This window comes from Lineus longissimus, chromosome 2, assembly GCF_910592395.1.
Source record: "Lineus longissimus chromosome 2, tnLinLong1.2, whole genome shotgun sequence".
NCBI classification, from domain to species: Eukaryota; Metazoa; Nemertea; class Pilidiophora; order Heteronemertea; family Lineidae; genus Lineus; species Lineus longissimus.
Window position 1 is genome coordinate 3,935,242 of NC_088309.1, and position 16,054 is coordinate 3,951,295.

At 40.8% G+C, this 16,054-nt stretch overlaps 2 protein-coding genes across 4 annotated transcripts; one reads left to right on the forward strand and one right to left on the reverse strand.

Annotated features, from left to right (window-relative positions):
• The first annotated feature begins 299 nt into the window (after nucleotides 1-299).
• Nucleotides 300-2,666, forward strand: LOC135502377 (3 beta-hydroxysteroid dehydrogenase/Delta 5-->4-isomerase type 4-like). The gene is made up of 4 exons (XM_064795169.1): nucleotides 300-514; nucleotides 1,146-1,310; nucleotides 1,525-1,737; nucleotides 1,995-2,666. The coding sequence occupies exons 1-4, from the start codon at nucleotides 367-369 to the stop codon at nucleotides 2,588-2,590; spliced, it is 1,122 nt and encodes a 373-aa protein (XP_064651239.1). The 5' UTR covers nucleotides 300-366; the 3' UTR covers nucleotides 2,591-2,666.
• Nucleotides 2,631-15,702, reverse strand: LOC135502355 (coiled-coil domain-containing protein 171-like). Of its 3 annotated transcripts, none has more exons than XM_064795150.1 (28): nucleotides 15,613-15,702; nucleotides 15,130-15,221; nucleotides 14,662-14,914; nucleotides 14,372-14,451; nucleotides 13,846-14,020; nucleotides 13,351-13,463; nucleotides 13,020-13,108; nucleotides 12,820-12,860; nucleotides 12,547-12,641; nucleotides 12,236-12,328; nucleotides 11,969-12,063; nucleotides 11,295-11,360; nucleotides 10,634-10,772; nucleotides 10,303-10,408; nucleotides 9,818-9,942; nucleotides 9,508-9,597; nucleotides 9,063-9,263; nucleotides 8,636-8,800; nucleotides 8,087-8,275; nucleotides 7,329-7,845; nucleotides 6,878-7,030; nucleotides 6,459-6,664; nucleotides 6,095-6,256; nucleotides 5,737-5,928; nucleotides 5,325-5,525; nucleotides 4,807-5,177; nucleotides 4,597-4,671; nucleotides 2,631-4,330 (listed from the first exon to the last, which is right to left on the reverse strand). In XM_064795150.1, the coding sequence occupies exons 2-28, from the start codon at nucleotides 15,205-15,207 to the stop codon at nucleotides 4,240-4,242; spliced, it is 4,161 nt and encodes a 1,386-aa protein (XP_064651220.1). In that variant the 5' UTR covers nucleotides 15,208-15,221; nucleotides 15,613-15,702; the 3' UTR covers nucleotides 2,631-4,239. The 3 variants fall into 3 exon arrangements, with proteins under 3 accessions (XP_064651220.1, XP_064651213.1, XP_064651227.1); XM_064795143.1 differs by having other exon boundaries at nucleotides 6,074-6,256; XM_064795157.1 differs by lacking the exon at nucleotides 11,295-11,360 and having other exon boundaries at nucleotides 6,074-6,256.
• Between the last annotated feature and the right edge of the window lie 352 nt (nucleotides 15,703-16,054).

Here is a 16,054-nt window from a genome sequence, read left to right on the forward strand (position 1 = left end):
TTTCTCTGACGTCATGTTAATGACATCAAACCAATATGCTATGGATGATAAGGGGATTTGGAGTTGGGAGCAGCTCCATGACAGCAATTACTCATAAAACCTTGTCGTTCTGTCCACTCTTATTGAGCCAATTCATAAGCTCATGAGAGAGACAGCGGATCAGATGTTTCCTTGGAGAGTCTTACGAACTGCTCGAATACGGTAAGCTAGACAGGCTCACTTACTTTAGACCATTATTTAGACCAGGGTCTTGGCCTGCTTGGTTGTGATTTCAGTTTGGGTGCCTTTTCCAGATTACCACTGCACACTTTCTGGCTACTGCCCTCGTCTCAGAAGACTCTTGGACCAACTGGTAGACTATGCACTATGTCTGAGAAAGCTGATGGAGATGTTGTCCTGATAACTGGCGGTGCTGGCTTCCTTGGCCAACACTGCATCAGCTTGATCCAGGAGAGAGTCAACTATGTGAGAGAGATTAGGATACTGGATACGAAACCTTACCAAAATCTCCTGGGTAAGTTCTGAAATGATCTGTGTTGAAATCCATCCCAGGTAAAATGGGGAGGGGGGCGGTCAACATTTACCAAAAGTAGCTGATGCCATCGTCACTCCTCCATATGAAGGCTTGAACACATCTGTACCAAAGTTAGATGGACATATTCTTGAGAGCTGATTGGATATCCATCTACACCAAAACTGGATCAAAACAGATCTTTACCATACCAGATGAAAACCAACAGTAAGGATGAATAAGACCAATCACACAGGCCTGTTTATTTCTAATAATGCTGATATTGTTTTCATGAGTCTCTTGCATCCAAATCCTTTTCGTGAATACATCACTTGCTTCCCCATTCCAAAGTTAATCATTAGATCTATGTGAGTCTGACTTCTTCTCAACAGGGCTTAATTCTGAAACCGTGGGACATGATCCTGTAGTATGACGAGGGCGACCTTTCCATTAACAGTAACAGCGGGGGAAAGACGTGGAATACTATTTTGGACATGTGACTGAGACAATTACAGGGTATCAAGATAGATTATTTCAGGGGATTATACCAAAAAGAACTAATAAGATTAGCACCATGCCCTGCTTTTATTGGATTCGTGATGAAACTGTTACAATTTGTAATCCTCCTTTCCAGGCCATCGCGAATCTTTGCCTGTCATTTCTCATGTTGGAGACATTTGTGACATCAGCCTTCTGCGCCAATCCCTGAATGGAGTGGATTCGGTCATTCACATCGCTGGGGTGATCAGTGTACCTATGTTTCCAAATATCAAGGAGATGGAAAGGGTAAATGTTCAAGGTATGTTGAGTGAATACCACACTTCAGGTGTGAAATGCCGACTATGGTTGCATTGGCTTCAGATCTTTCTGGTCTGTCTTGTTCCTTTTTACACAAAGAGGCCATCACAGCAATATTTTGACATGCTCAGGTCAGTTACTAATTTTGTTTCAACATGCTCAAAGAGTGATAGGGTGTAATTTACCAATATCCTCAAATTGTCCTTTTCTTGCAGGTACCCAAAACCTGATCAATGCGTGTCTCGACAAAGGAGTGAAGAGATTGGTTTACACCAGCACTGTCGATGTTGTTGTTGGCTATGAGAACATCATCGATGGAGACGAGTCTACCCCAATACCTGATGAGTTTGTCTACAAGGGTTATCCATCAAGCAAGTATCAGGCTGAGGTGCTGGTCAACCAGGCCCATGGAACACCACTTAAAGAAGGTAGGAGCACTCAGAAGTCATTACAAAACATATATTTGCTATTCTATTTGGCTTGGTCCAACTGACCCAGTTTTTGGCCCAAACATGCTAAATGACTGAATCAGTATAACAGCCCGACTTCAATCACTTCGGCATTGACCAGTTTTTCTGCACGAGAGGTCAAGGCTGCACTGCTTGCTCTTCTGCTGAAAAATCTTAAACCACCAAAAGACCAACAAATGTAATCAATCATACACCAATCTTGTGTTTCATTTCAGGTAATGGCGCCCTCCACACAATTACCCTTCGTCCAAATGTGATGTATGGTGAGCAGGACCCCCATTACATCGTGAAAGCTCTAGAGGGAGCCAGAACAAGGAACGGTGTTCTACAGCGCTTTGGGAGCCCAGATTCTAAATTCCAACATGCATACGCTGGCAATGCTGCCTGGGCACACATATCGGCAGATAAGGCACTAAAGGAAGACCCGAAGGCTGGAGGACAGTCGTACTTCGTCACTGATGACACCCCTGTTCAGAACCCTTTTACTCTCCTTGAACCGTTCCTAAAGTCACATGGCTTCAAAGTGTCGGATTCAAGCATTCCATCCTGGTTGGTCCTGGGGGTTTTCAAGTTCATTGAGTGGATAGCGTGGTTCATAAGTCCAGTGTACACTTTGAACCCATCGATCTCAACAGCTAGTATAACGTACATCAGCAACACGTACAGCTTCAGTAGTAATAAGGCCCGTGAAAAACTTGGATATCAGCCGATTTATACACCTGAGGAATCCTTGGAGAAGTCTCTGAAATATTACGCTCCACCGTCTCCCATGGGGTCCAGTCCATTCAGTGTGGACTCGAGCAAGGATTGAACTGAGAACAAGGAAAATAGGGGGTGCCAATTCATCCACTTTATGACCCCTTAAATTTCCTTGTTAAAGCACGATTCACTCAATAATCAACATGACAATTTTATCATTTATGAATATGATATCAAAACATTTATCTGTGTTTGTCATTACAAAAATAGAAAAATAATAAATAAAACTTCTACTCTATGTTATTGTTGTTTGCTTTTTACTACTGTGATGAAATTTGATGGTCGGCTTACCGTAGAATGAGGATGAAAACTTCATCACAGCAGCACAAGGTTAATTTTCATGGTGATCAACACCAGTTTCATCACAAACATGCTGTCAGCATTGTTAGTACAATTTTATTACATATCGATATTGAATACTGCATTTTAAGGTTATTGCTGTAAACTCACTCAGGAGTGTCACAAAATTGTGCCAACATTTACTGACTTAAGTCAAGAACACTCCGGACTGACCTGACAACAAGTGGAATGTTGAAGTATTTACCTCTTTAAGATGGCAGAGATTGAGAAGGGAAAATATGAACTCTTATGGACAAATTACAGATTATATGACGAATGATGATTACCATGCTATTAGTAAACCCACTACCCACTACGTTCTTCATAAGTTACTCACACACACTAATCTACAGCCTGCTGCCACTAATCTGCTACTATCATATAACTTATAATCAATTGATACCAATCGCACTACTGTTTCCCTAGCATTATTTTCTAAATTATATCTAATCTACATTACATGTACACAGTTCTTGTGTTCATTGACAATGAGATGGAGCTTAGTTAAACATGTTTAACACTGAAAAAAATCACATTCCTTGCCGAAATTATATTGCTCATAAGAAGACCTGGATTGCTTATTGCCGCTGATATTGAACACCCCATTAAAAACTGTCAAAATGCTATAAAAACAGTCAAAATGCATAAACCTTAAAGTTCAACATTAAAATTGAAAATACTGTGACAATTTTGTTCAAGTTTTAACCATAAAAGCTTAGGCTAAAGAATTGAGTGATCTAATCATTAGTGCACAGCACCTAACTCTGGTCTGGGTTTAAAACTGACCAAAGAGAAATGAACATATTGCCATGTAAAATACAGATATCTCAAAATGCTGGGTTACATTGCAGTAAAAAATCTATTCGTTACAATAACAACTGTCATGATTATAAAAGTTATTTTACAAAAGACAACAAGGAAATGGCTTTCATAACAAATTTGGAGATAAGTCATTTTACGGAACTGTAACAGAATTGATAGGGAAATCACCTCCTGTTTTTGACTTGACATTTGTGGGATGTTTTTGGCTATTACATCTATCGGGTAAAATCTCATGTACTCCTTTCCTCACATAAATTGTTGCCACGTAAATGTACGACGTACCGGTACACTTACATGTAGGTGGCAATCCGAAAAGTATGTCAACACTAGGAGGCAAGTCCTCTTAAAAAACATGCACTTGAGAGAACTCACTGAGGAAGGGTCTCTGCTGACATGCTGAATAAATTGTCTCTCATCGAAAAAATGCCCTACAATACTGACACAGCTACAGCTTCTCCCGAAGCATGAAATTTCATAGTTTTTACAGTCACTTTAGCCATCCATTTGAATGTAAAGTTCAGTTGAGTAACATTGATCCATCTATCTCTTGTTATTGTATGGTTTTGATCTCATGCTTGATTTTGCTGACAAGCTTGGCGTCTGGAATGGCTCGGACTTTGATTTTCGTGTACTGAAAAGAGACACACAAATTTATTTTACTTGTTTGATATACATTAATGTACAGTATGCCTCTGTTTGAAGGCTGAATTAGAGGGCCTAGACAGACCCTTGTACTCTTCGAATGCGATGCAATGATGACAGTGTCATTTCAATTATCTTAGCGAGCAGCTGCCATCAAAATCATCAGATACAGTTCAGTATTTGACACTGAGCATTGAGGTTTATACTAAATGCAGTTGCAAGTACCCTTTTTCAGGATACTGTATAATTTCTTACTTTGGTGATCTTGGGGCTGAGAGCTTGCCGGGACTGCTGGGTTGGAGGACGGAGAAGGACGAATCAGATTCACATCTGGAAAGGAAATAAAAGTTATCAGTCTGCAGCATTTAGTAATTTACAGGACATCGGTGAGACACATAGTTTTCCTTCTCGTCATTGCTTTGAAAAAGTAAAGAAACGAATTGTCCTAATGAAAAGATTACTCACACTAAAGGTCCGTATTCATTGGTGTCTCTGGTTGGGGCAGCAACTGATATAACCGGATCATAGGACAATCCATGGCTTTCATGCATTGGTTCCTGTTCAGCATTGAATTCTCGCAGACAAGCGGCGTTGAGCTCTCGTTTGAGTGTTTCGATATGTCTCCTATATCCTTCCAGCTCCTCCTCCATGGCTAAGAATTTGCCGAAAATCTGGTGCTGAGTATCAATGAAAGCTGTTACGAGGTTCTGGCAGGCTAGTACATGGGGTCCTGCTTTACCGATCTCCACTGGCATGAGGTCTGAGGAGAGAAGAACCTTAGCCAGCATGGTGTCTTTAGCTGTCAGAGTTTTTGTCATGGCCATTTGATGCTTTGCCTGAAAATAAACCCAGGGAATGTAACAATCTGTCAGAAATGGCCAGTACTGAAATTGTGTGAGTAAGATATTTAGCAGCAGTAGCAGCCATGAAGAAGTAGAATACTGCATATCTCCGGTTGTGAAAATATTGGAAGAGTAACTCACCTTCTCTAAGGCATCCTCAATGTTCTTGACATACAACTGCAAGACATCTCTGTCTCTAGCGGTACTCCTCAGGGTGTGCTCAGCATCACGGACATTGTCTAACAGCTCCTGATTATCCATCTCGAGTTGAGTCAGATGTTTGTTTACCTGGCGTATGATTTGCTCCTTCTGCTTCAACTCGAAGCGAGCCTCAGACAGTCCCTGAAAGTACAGAGGGTAGCCATTAACAACCTTGAAGATAAGTGCAATAGTGTTCATTTCTTCTTTCTGTGACTGCTCCTAGGCAGTATACATGTTGATTTCATTGCAATTTCTAGAATGACTAACACAAGAGATCAGATGGGATGTCTCCTTGAAGTCAGTATGTCAAATGCACATAAATTCCCAAGACTGAATCAAGACCAAGGCATACCTGTACTGCTTCAGAGTAAGTACTCTGCCTCTGTGATTCCTCAGAGCTGATAACACCAAGTTTTGATGTCAGTTCCTCAAGTTGTCCTCCTTGTTCATTCAAGATGCCTTGTGCTTGTTGTTCTCGGGAGAGGGCATTGCTTAACTCCTGACACACACTCTCAAACCGCTCTAACTCAACTTGTTTCTTACTCTGAAAAAATGATGTAAGTTGCATGACATTAACAGTTCTATAACTGAAAATTTACGTCTGAAATCGTATTTATCAGAAAGCTTTCATTTCCCGCGAGTCTTTTACTTCAAATTGACATTTGGGACAAGACTTTCATTCCACTTACGCTTTTCCTGAGAGATATGACCTCCTTTTCTAGATCCATGGCCTTGCCAGCGATGCTCTTCATGTGGAAATTATCCTCGGACAGATTCTTGTTCTCGACTTGTAGATTGCGGCAGTCCACTTCGGCACCGTGAAGATTCTGTGTCAACTCCAGGATCAGACACTGCAGTTGGCTCATTGTTTGCTGTAGAAAGAAAGAAACAGTCCAGTTGTACTGAATTTGTGGTCCTAATTTCGTTAATTAAGTCATTTTAGTGAGAATCGTGTGTGGGACTCGGATGTCCTCTGAAACCATGCGTTAGGAGGGGATTCCACAGAACTTTATCATAAGTATGGCTGGTAACCAACAAATAATCCTCTAATGAGGGAGGAGGAGGAGGTCATACCTGGGAGGAGGAAAGGTGAAGTTTATCTTTCGGCTTTGTGTGGGCAAGTTGTTGGTTAAGACCATTGCTGAGGATCCGAACCAATGAAGCCTTGTCTCTAAAGCCATTCTCCTGAAGCGGCTGGTTGAAGAACACTTGCAGCTTATCCATCAGTTTGGCAAACGAGTTTCGGGCAGCACCAGTCACTAACTTGGCATCAACTCCTCCTAAAAGGAAAGGAAGGAACAAAATAAATGATGAGAGGATTTCAAACAAATATGTCAGTTAATAGTAGGAGCACAGTAGCTCTTATTTCAGTCATGCCATATTGTCCCAGTGACTGTCAATGAGGGTCACACTAGGCCACACTACCCCTCTGTGACTAATCATACATGTATCAACATTGATTTTAAAGTTAACACTTTTGCACATCAACTCACCTCCTCTTTGTCCAGCTGATAAAGCATCCTGCACCTCGACGGTTGAATTCATGAGACAGGCCTTGAGGTCTTCACTCGTCAGCCAAGAGGCTGCCTTCTCTTGTCCAGCTGTCACTAGTATCTTGTCTGTTGTTGGAATGTCCAAGCCAACACCTAGAATTCAAAGACAAATATTTTGTCACTGCTGTAAAGTCTTACACTACCAGATAGGATTAAACTCTAGAGGTGCTCAAAAAGCTAGTTGAGCCATCAACCTAAATTCAAGCATAGATTGCTTGTTAAAACTAATGTCCCACTTTTGTTGCAGTTCATTGTTTCACATGAATCCTACCGAAGTCCCTTGTCATAGCTTTGGAGAAGGTATTTACTGCTAGTCTTACTCTTAATCCTTGAATGTACAGTTTTGATAAGAATTACTTAGATTTGGAAATGAAATGAAAACAGTAGCTACCTCTGAGTTTCTGCGGTCTGGCAGCACCCCCAGTGGATACAGCTAGTCCTGCCAATCCAGTCGAGAGATCATAAGAGGTGAACATCTTACAGCTGCTGTTAGCGAAATAAGCAAGACGATTGGCAGCAATCACAGCCAGGCCAGCCATACGGAACATCATGATCGGGCTGCGGTTTAGTTGAGCTGGGCTACGCTTGCCAGGGGGAGTGAGCTCAGCATCAACGTCAAAGGCAGTATCAAGCATTGAGACAAGATTCTTAGCCTGCTGGTGAAGATTCTGATGCTGCATTAACTGCTCCTCCAGGAATCCATGTTCTCCGACTAGGGACGTGTAACGATTATACATGGGGAAGAATGCTCCGGCCAGCAGAGCACATGCTGATAACAATGACGAGTTCTCCGCCTGGATTCGTTCGAGGTGATTTCGGAGATCCATGAGCTCTCCTTCGAGGCCTTGTTGGACACTTCCTGTGGCTCGGACACGTTCCCAAGCCTGATCGGCAAGAGTTTGACTTTTCTGAAATAGAACTTGGAACTGTCAATACAAATTCAAGGGTCCAGCTCGAATTGACATCGGTTTTGAGGAAGCAATATTCCCTCTCATTCATTCTTTCGAACTGACTTTAAACAAGTATTCTCTGTAGATGAAGCTCTGCCAAGGAAGGCCCATGACATACCAGGAACAGTAGTGATATGCAACACTGTCTTAGAGTAAATGAAGAAGCAATAGTCATGACGTCAAAAAAGGAAGGCATTACCTTTGACCTGACATGCACCTCTGCCAACATTCTTGTGTAGTGTTCCTCGAGCTCTGACTTCTGTTTCTGCCATGTCTTCTCTCTCTCCTGAGCAAGATCTTCCAGTTTCTGGTACTGGTGTTCGTGTGATTTCTGCATCTGCTCCATCGCCTCCTCCTTGCTCACAACAATGTTTTCATAGTGTTTTACCTAGAAGAAATATTCAAAGTACAAATACATGCATATTCAAAAAATCAAAACATGTAATACAAAGCTCAAATGAAAGCACACTGCAGTGGCAGTCCAAATCAAGACAGTATCGCCTAGCATCTCTGGATGTTGTACAGCAATGTATAACAATTACCAGTGTACACAAGTACATGTAAAGCTGCACTCATTTATCTCCAGTGCTGCTATTTGGGCCGAGTGACCTGCTGGATTTGGAAATATTGTTCAGATGGTCAAAATGATCAACTTTTCTTCAAATATTTTCCTCCATGTACCCAAGTTTATGAGAAACTGTGGTAAGGAGTTTTCCATCTGCTCAAGACCAATCAAAACATTTCTCACCTTCTCCTCTGCCCTGTGCACAGCACTGAGTAGAGCAGAGACCTGCTCATGCACCATGTTACTCAGGTCAAACCAGGTGTAGGAGAGGAGTTGACCCTTGGGTTCTGATAAGACTTGGCCAGCCATCAGTCTCTGGTAGAGCATGTGCATGAAACCCATCTTCTCCTGGAATGAGAAAGTATTAGCATACCACATGTATAAGCTATATGTAAGACGAATCCTTCAAGCCAATCCTGCCTCTATAGCTACGTGTGTTGATTCCTGTTTTATGCATGAGTTTGACACAATACAAAAGGTGAGTCCATAAATGTCAAGTTTACAGCATTTTTCTCCAACAAATAAGTACTTTTGACCACAGTGAGGACAGAGCCAAATCCGAGATGAGGATGACAACACTGGACTCAAAGTGAAATAATAGAATTCTTACCTCATCTTCAACCTTGAACCTCTTGGACATTTTGAGCATCTCCTCATTGATGTCATCGCCCCGAGCTTTCTCCTTCTCCCTTCCTTGAACCGCACCCTGCAACTCCACCTTCATGGCAGCCATGAGTGCCTCAAGCTCCACCACCTCACTTCTCAGACGGTTCAACTCCTTGCTTGACTTGGAGTAGCCCTTTTGAGTGTCCTGAAAGGAGTAAAATACAGGTAAGATAAATGCAAAGTTACATTTTACCTTTCAGAAGGACAGGAGAACTATGGCAGACTTGTAACTCATGGGCATAGTCTTCAACTTTGGGTAACGTGGTTTATAACTGAAGTCTCAGGTCCCTGTGCCACAGCCTCCAAATAAAGTCTTTAATCCATGTGGTCAGGTTTCACTCAAGGGTTTACAGAAAGTCTGAAAATATTTTTGATGTACCGGTACCTACCTCAAGAGCTCTATCTTTTGTCCAGATCATATCTTTGTAAGAGTCGCACTCTTTACCCAAGTTCTCACAGTGCTTCTTCATCTTGGTCAACTGGAAAAAAGACTTTAGTGATAAAGGCATATCTTCGTTACATTTTACAAAATCTACATGTATATGGAAAGTCTATTCCACAAACTTTCTCAGATAGACATTTCATTTGAAGATTCCACTGAATCAGACTTGGAGAGTGAGCTACGTAAGAGCTAACAAACAATTCAAAATTTCAGGATTTGTGTGAACATTTCAAGACAAATCAAGACATTCCACTCACTTCTTCCGAGGTCATGTTCAATTTCCTCTTGTACTCCATCAGCGTATGTCTGAGGTTCTCCAGGACGAGTGACGGACTGATCGGTTTCGGCTGGCTTGACAATGAAGCATCTGATTTCCTACTCCCTGCAAAAATATCAACATCATCAATAGGGGTACAAGATGACATGCACATTAGAATGACAGTAGAACCTCCCTTAGCAGACACCTCTCTACTAAGGACACCCTCTCTACTAAGGACACTAGTTTTGGTCCCAAATTGGGTGTTTCCATTCAATTTGACCTCTCTAATCAGGACACCTCTCTATTAAGGACAGCACTTTTCATTCCTGAGGGTGTCCTTAATAGAGAGGTTCTACTGTACATGCAGGGCGGTACACTGTAAAAGTGTTCATGTCAAGTTGAAGTGGCTCGCTTTTTAGTTGGCTGTACCAATAACAAGTTATCAAGCATCCAATATGATGCCTAATGATAAAGAAAACTAACTTTTCTTCTTGTCAATGGCGTCCACATTGAAGTTGTCCAGAAGTAGTTCCAATTCTCTCATGCTGCCTCCATAGGTTTCCTCAAGATAAGCTTGCCGTTTCTTAGCCTGAAACAAAGGAATTATAATCAAATTGATATTGAGTTCCACTATGGCCATCACAAAACTGAATCTTGATTACATTTTAACTATCCCATGCATGGTATTTCAATCCCATGCATGGTATTCCACTCATTAGGAATCCTCCTCAAACACCGCATTTAAAAGCAATCACAAAAGAGATTCTCAGTTAGGACCTAACAACAATTAACAACTACCACTGGCACTGCATACCTTTGTCAGTTCATCCTTCAATTCCTCAAAGTTCCTCTCATGTAGCTGCAACTGCTTGGAAAGATTCTGTACAACTCCATTCTTATCCTCGAGCTCTTCACTTAACTGTTGTTTGACTGCTGCGTACTCCTTCTCAAGACTGTAATGCAATGATAAGACACTGTTGTTGAAATACTTTCAACCACAAAACTATCAGAATTTCCGAAGACAGACAACATTTACAATTTTCGTTTTTATCTTTATTACAACTGAAATTTGGAAATGCATCACAGTTCACTTGTTGAACTGGAAGCATTATATTTGAGTTTAACATGGTTGTGATCAAGTGGTTAGCGAAACATGATGGATACAGAGAGATTTTTAGTATTGAAGCAAGCATAATGTTAAAAGCAGGTTATATGGATTATGAGTTGGTCACAATAGAAGTTAGAACTAAAAGTAACTTACCAGTAAAAATAATTAACAAAAGAGAATATAGAACGGGAAAACCAAAATAGAAGAAGTTATTACGGAACGGAAATAAGACTTAGCCAAAGAATATTGACAATGATCGAAAGGCAAAGAAGGGAGGGATGACAATAGACAACAAAGATGATCAAAGAAAGAAGGGATGACAGCAGATCACAAAGAGGAACGATAACTATAGACATTTCAAACATACTTTGTCAACTTCTCTCCCTTCTGCTGAGAGATGAGTGCATCTTGATGATATGACCTTTCAATTTCCCTAGATTGAAAAAGCGGGAAGAACAACGATTAGTACAGTTATACTACAGCGTGTTTTGGATGCGGCACAATGTAACCTTCTGCGGCCACACCTTGCCGGCTGTCATAATGCCTTTGATTAAGGTATGGGGGAAATGACTGCTACATGTATAACCTCTACCCTCACGGTGTTTGGTGAGACAACCATTAAAGATTGAACGTGACTAAACGAAGGTATTTTTAGAATACTAGATTGTCATTTTCAGTGCTCTCGTGCATTAAGCCAGAATTAATATGTTCATATTCAATGAAACGTGATTCACAGAATATGAGCTATTGAAATCTGAAGCAAGCCAACTACATGTCGCCATTCACCAATTAATGAACCCGAGAGACAGGAACAACCTGGACACCTCACTCACAGGTTCTGGGCCATCCTCAAATCTGCTACAATGACAAATACCTTTTCACCACCTACATAGGTTAGTATAATATGTTCTTTAGTGCTTTAACTACACACAGCTACTAAAGATCAAATCAAACTTGGCAAATTGAGTGTAAGCTTGGTACAACTGAGCTATACATCGTATTAAATGATACAAAGCAATACAAATACTCTTTCATACATACCTAAGCTGTTTTTGAAGATTCTCCATCACATTAGTGTTCTCTGATCTCTGGTTCTTTTCAGCTTCCAAAGCAGACTCCAGATCACGGATTCGAAGCTGAGGAGACAAATATAGAATAAATAACACTCCATACACAGAAAAGGAGTATGTACCAAACTGGTTTTTTTACATGCTTTACCATACCTCACATGTAGTGCAACTCCTTTTGTACTGTACTGATGACCCACACCAAAAGCTTTCTAATGAAATGAAGTAATCACATCCTTACCTGTGTTATCTCAGAGTTGAACTTGGATTCCAGATGAGCAGCTCTTTCTGCCTCAATACCATCTTCCAGGGCACGTAGCCGATGCAGGGCAGTCTGGAGATGAAAAAAAGCCATATTCATCGAAACTGGCACACACAAACAACTACCAAGTCACAAATGTCTTTCAAAGAAACCTCACTTAAGTCAAGAGGTGGTTGCATTCCTCTTACATGTTCTAGAAACCAGCCAGTTATAAATACAACAATAACAACAGGACACTGTTGTGTCAGCAGCAAGCATGGGTGATTTATGCAAGTGTGACATTGCCATACCTCCAGGTCCTTCTTTATCCTGTCTTCTCTTTCCTTGCCGAACTCAATCTCAGCAATCTGACGTCGAATGGTGTCTCCTTGATGTCGCAGTTTATCTAAAATGAATAAAAGTTGTCACAGTTTTCGTCATGTTACACATGACATCCACCAGTTTGAGTCTCAGACTACCATATTTCGCAGAGTCCAACATCTTGTACCATCACAAGGGGAGGAATGATGTACATGTATGCTTCAGATGAGGCACAAGTCAAACTGAAAAAGTCTAATTCTTACCTTCAAGCTCTTGAACTGTTTCACTTAGGTCACTAACACCACTGAAATAAGAGAGAACATCCATAATAAGACAACAAACCTCAAATTTGTTCAGAGATTAAACCAAGCCATGGGGCACTTTGAGATTTGTATTTGCCACAAGAGCGAATTCTGTCCAGTTGAAAAAAGATCAAAGTGCTGTTCTGGAGATTGATACCTACCCCTCTTTCTCCTGAATAACAATATCAAGTCTTTCTCTCTCAGCAACCAAAACATCAATCTCAGCTAGTAACTTCATGCTTTCTCGATCCTGAAAGGTTGGAAAACACAAAGTCTTACTTACACACGCAAAGGGCTAATGAAAATATCTATCTGATGAGAAAGTTACAAATAATATGAGTTAAAAAATTCCAGGCATATTTTTCTCTCTCCACGTCTTCATAAGTTCACATCAGTCTGGATAAGTCTCCAACAGTGAATACTAGGTACTTGAAACAAATGCATAAGCACAGAACAGAGAAGGGCAAGGGCTTATGCAATAGGAAAGTGTACCTTTTCCTCAAGAGCATTTCTATGATGATTATCATGTTCATTTGTTGCATGGCGCTGGACTTGAATTTGGTGTTGGAGCTCCTGAAGGTGGCGATCCTGGGTACCAACCTGTTCTGAAATGCAAGAAAAAAAACATGATCCAGCAGGGATGAATGGGTCAGGAGAACATGTGATTAGCAATATTTATTGCTAGTCTGTTAATGCCTTGAAACCAGTTCTTCTAAAATTCAAGGTTTGATGGTTTCTGCATGAAGTCTGCTGTTCTGAACTTCAGACTTGCCAAGTCCATGTGAGAATATTCGACACTTTCAGGACGTTCCATACCGATGCCCCTGAAAGGCTCCAGAGAGTGCATCCAATATATTCATCTGGTCACAGTGATAAGACGCAAGAGTCAGCAATGGTACCTAGCCCTTGCCCTCACCCAATGCTGTAAGACAGTCACAACCATAAATGAAAAATTGCTCTTCCAACGTCATAATTTTCTCTACCAACCTTTCAGATTGTCAATTTGAGTTTTCAACATGACATCTCTATCTGCAGCATTCTTCCTCTCAGCATTCATTTCTCTCCTCGCCTTAGCTAATTCAAACTCAGTGTTCTGCTTGGCTGCTTCTTTCCTCTCGATCTGACAGCGCTGTTTAGTCACCTGGGTTTGCCAGTTCACAATCTACAAAATAAATGTCGAGAAGATTATCATCCAATCTTTCTTCTATGTTCGGGTTAAACTTTCCCCATCTTTTTTAGGAATGTGGCACTATGACCGACTCTCTGTTCCCCATCCCTAAATGTGGGCTCTGGCCAAGCTTCCCTTTGGTTGATGATCAAGGGAGTCTTCAAGGATGTGTTCTGGCATTTGGTCAGAGAAACCACCTACAGGCAGCAGACTGCAGAGTCACCCAGGCCCAGTCTTCTCAGATGTTTGAGGAACCAGTGTTCAATTCTCAGACAGAAGATGGCTCAACCAATCCTGACATTCACTCCTGACTTAGATGATTGAATCACAGCACTGAAAGATTACCTCTTCATTGGCTTTCGTTCCTTCATCAAGTCTTTCTCGTTCAATTATATTTAATCGGCGACGTAACTGCAGAACTGAATCTGAAATAAGCAAGCATACAGGACAATAAATGTGGTGCAGGTGAAAAAAACAGCCGCAGTCATGGATTGCATGATCAAATTCAATACACATTGATCGCTCATGACCACACTACTCAAATTTGTCCTACAACTGTTGACAATTGTACCCCACTCATAAATGTCATGCTCCATGGATATATTCAGCCCCAGAAACATGTCTGACATATGTACCTTGTTCATTCCTGAGATCAGACTGCGTCTGGCGAAGCTGGGAACGTAAAATCTTCATCTCGCTCTTGTTTCTGAGGTTATCTTCAAATGTGAACGGTGCAGACATTGCGGAGAACTTCCCAAAGGAGTGTGACACATCCCGAGTGGGAATCGTGTCGTTCTCTACAACTTGGTCATGTTGTTGAGAGTCACGCTCTGGACTTCTGGAAGCAGAGCGCCCTCTTGCCGGCACTCTGGATATACTGGTTTTCAGCTGAAACAATTTGACATCACTTTACTGAATGTAAAAAGACGCAACATCTAGATTCATTCCTGGAGAGGTTATTGAATTACACACAATATTGTATCATATGACATTCAACATGAGTTGAGGCATATCTTTGATAAAAAAACTACATGATGCAGTAACTGATTGAAACTGGATGAGGTGAGGATGAGGGTGTTCATTATCCTATAAAATGTACTCACTTCTTCATTGTTATCGGATTCCTCCTGAGAGGAGAGCTCACTGTCATGCTTGGCCGATTGTGACGTACTTGCTGCCATCACAGAATGGTTATCTACATTAAACAAATAACAATAAAATCATCAAGAAAGTTTAGCTGGATCATTCAATGGTTACCTAGCTTCTCTCTCAATCAACAAAGACGGTTTGGCTAATTTCAGTGCTTGTGATCATCAAAAACCTGAGTAGAGCATCTATCCTATGTCTACCGTGGAAGTATTTTAGGTTATGAAGGGAAGAGAGACACAATTCTTGGTTTACTATTGTAATTCAACTGTAAAGTGTAGGCCTACACACATCATGACAATACATGACACACGGTACGTGTGTACAAAATACACAGTGTACATTTGTACATGATGAGAAATTTATAGTACAAAATAACCATTAGATACCAACATATCATAAGTTTATCGTATTCAAAGTAAAGCTAAAGAGTTCCTCACACCGTTGGAAGAGACAAGTCTGGAAAATTTTGTAACGAAATGTGGAATTTGGAAGATTATTTTAGAACAAAATCGAAAAATCCCTCGCGCCGCCCGCCATATTGTTTACTAACGGATACAGCGAAATACACAGGAAAAAAATGGTAAAACTTATCTATCATGAGCAGTTATTTCAATATACTCAGTCACATATATTTTCAAACTTTCAAACAAATTAATTGTATAATTCTTAATGAGCTACGTAATACTAATTAGAAAACATGACATTTTGGTTGGTCTGAAGCGGTGATCCTAAATTGCGTCCAGTGGGGACCAGTGGCGTCTAACGCGAAATAATAGGTGTATATGGTTAAAAATGTTTTCAAGCTCCTAAAACACTTTCAATAAACAAGATTTAGAAGTTTGGTGGAGTTTGCAAACCTAGTTTTTGAATAATCATCAC

Coding starts and splice junctions, on each gene's coding strand:
- LOC135502377 (XM_064795169.1), top strand. CDS start 367: ATGTCTGAGAAAGCTGATGGAGATGTTGTCCTGATAACTGGCGGTGCT. Junction 515..1,145: donor ACCTTACCAAAATCTCCTGG/GTAAGTTCTGAA, acceptor CCTCCTTTCCAG/GCCATCGCGAATCTTTGCCT. Junction 1,738..1,994: donor TGGAACACCACTTAAAGAAG/GTAGGAGCACTC, acceptor GTTTCATTTCAG/GTAATGGCGCCCTCCACACA.
- LOC135502355 (XM_064795143.1), bottom strand. CDS start 15,207: ATGGCAGCAAGTACGTCACAATCGGCCAAGCATGACAGTGAGCTCTCC. Junction 12,861..13,019: donor GTTATTCAGGAGAAAGAGGG/GTAGGTATCAAT, acceptor CTCTTATTTCAG/TGGTGTTAGTGACCTAAGTG. Junction 6,257..6,458: donor TTCACCTTTCCTCCTCCCAG/GTATGACCTCCT, acceptor TTCTTTCTACAG/CAAACAATGAGCCAACTGCA.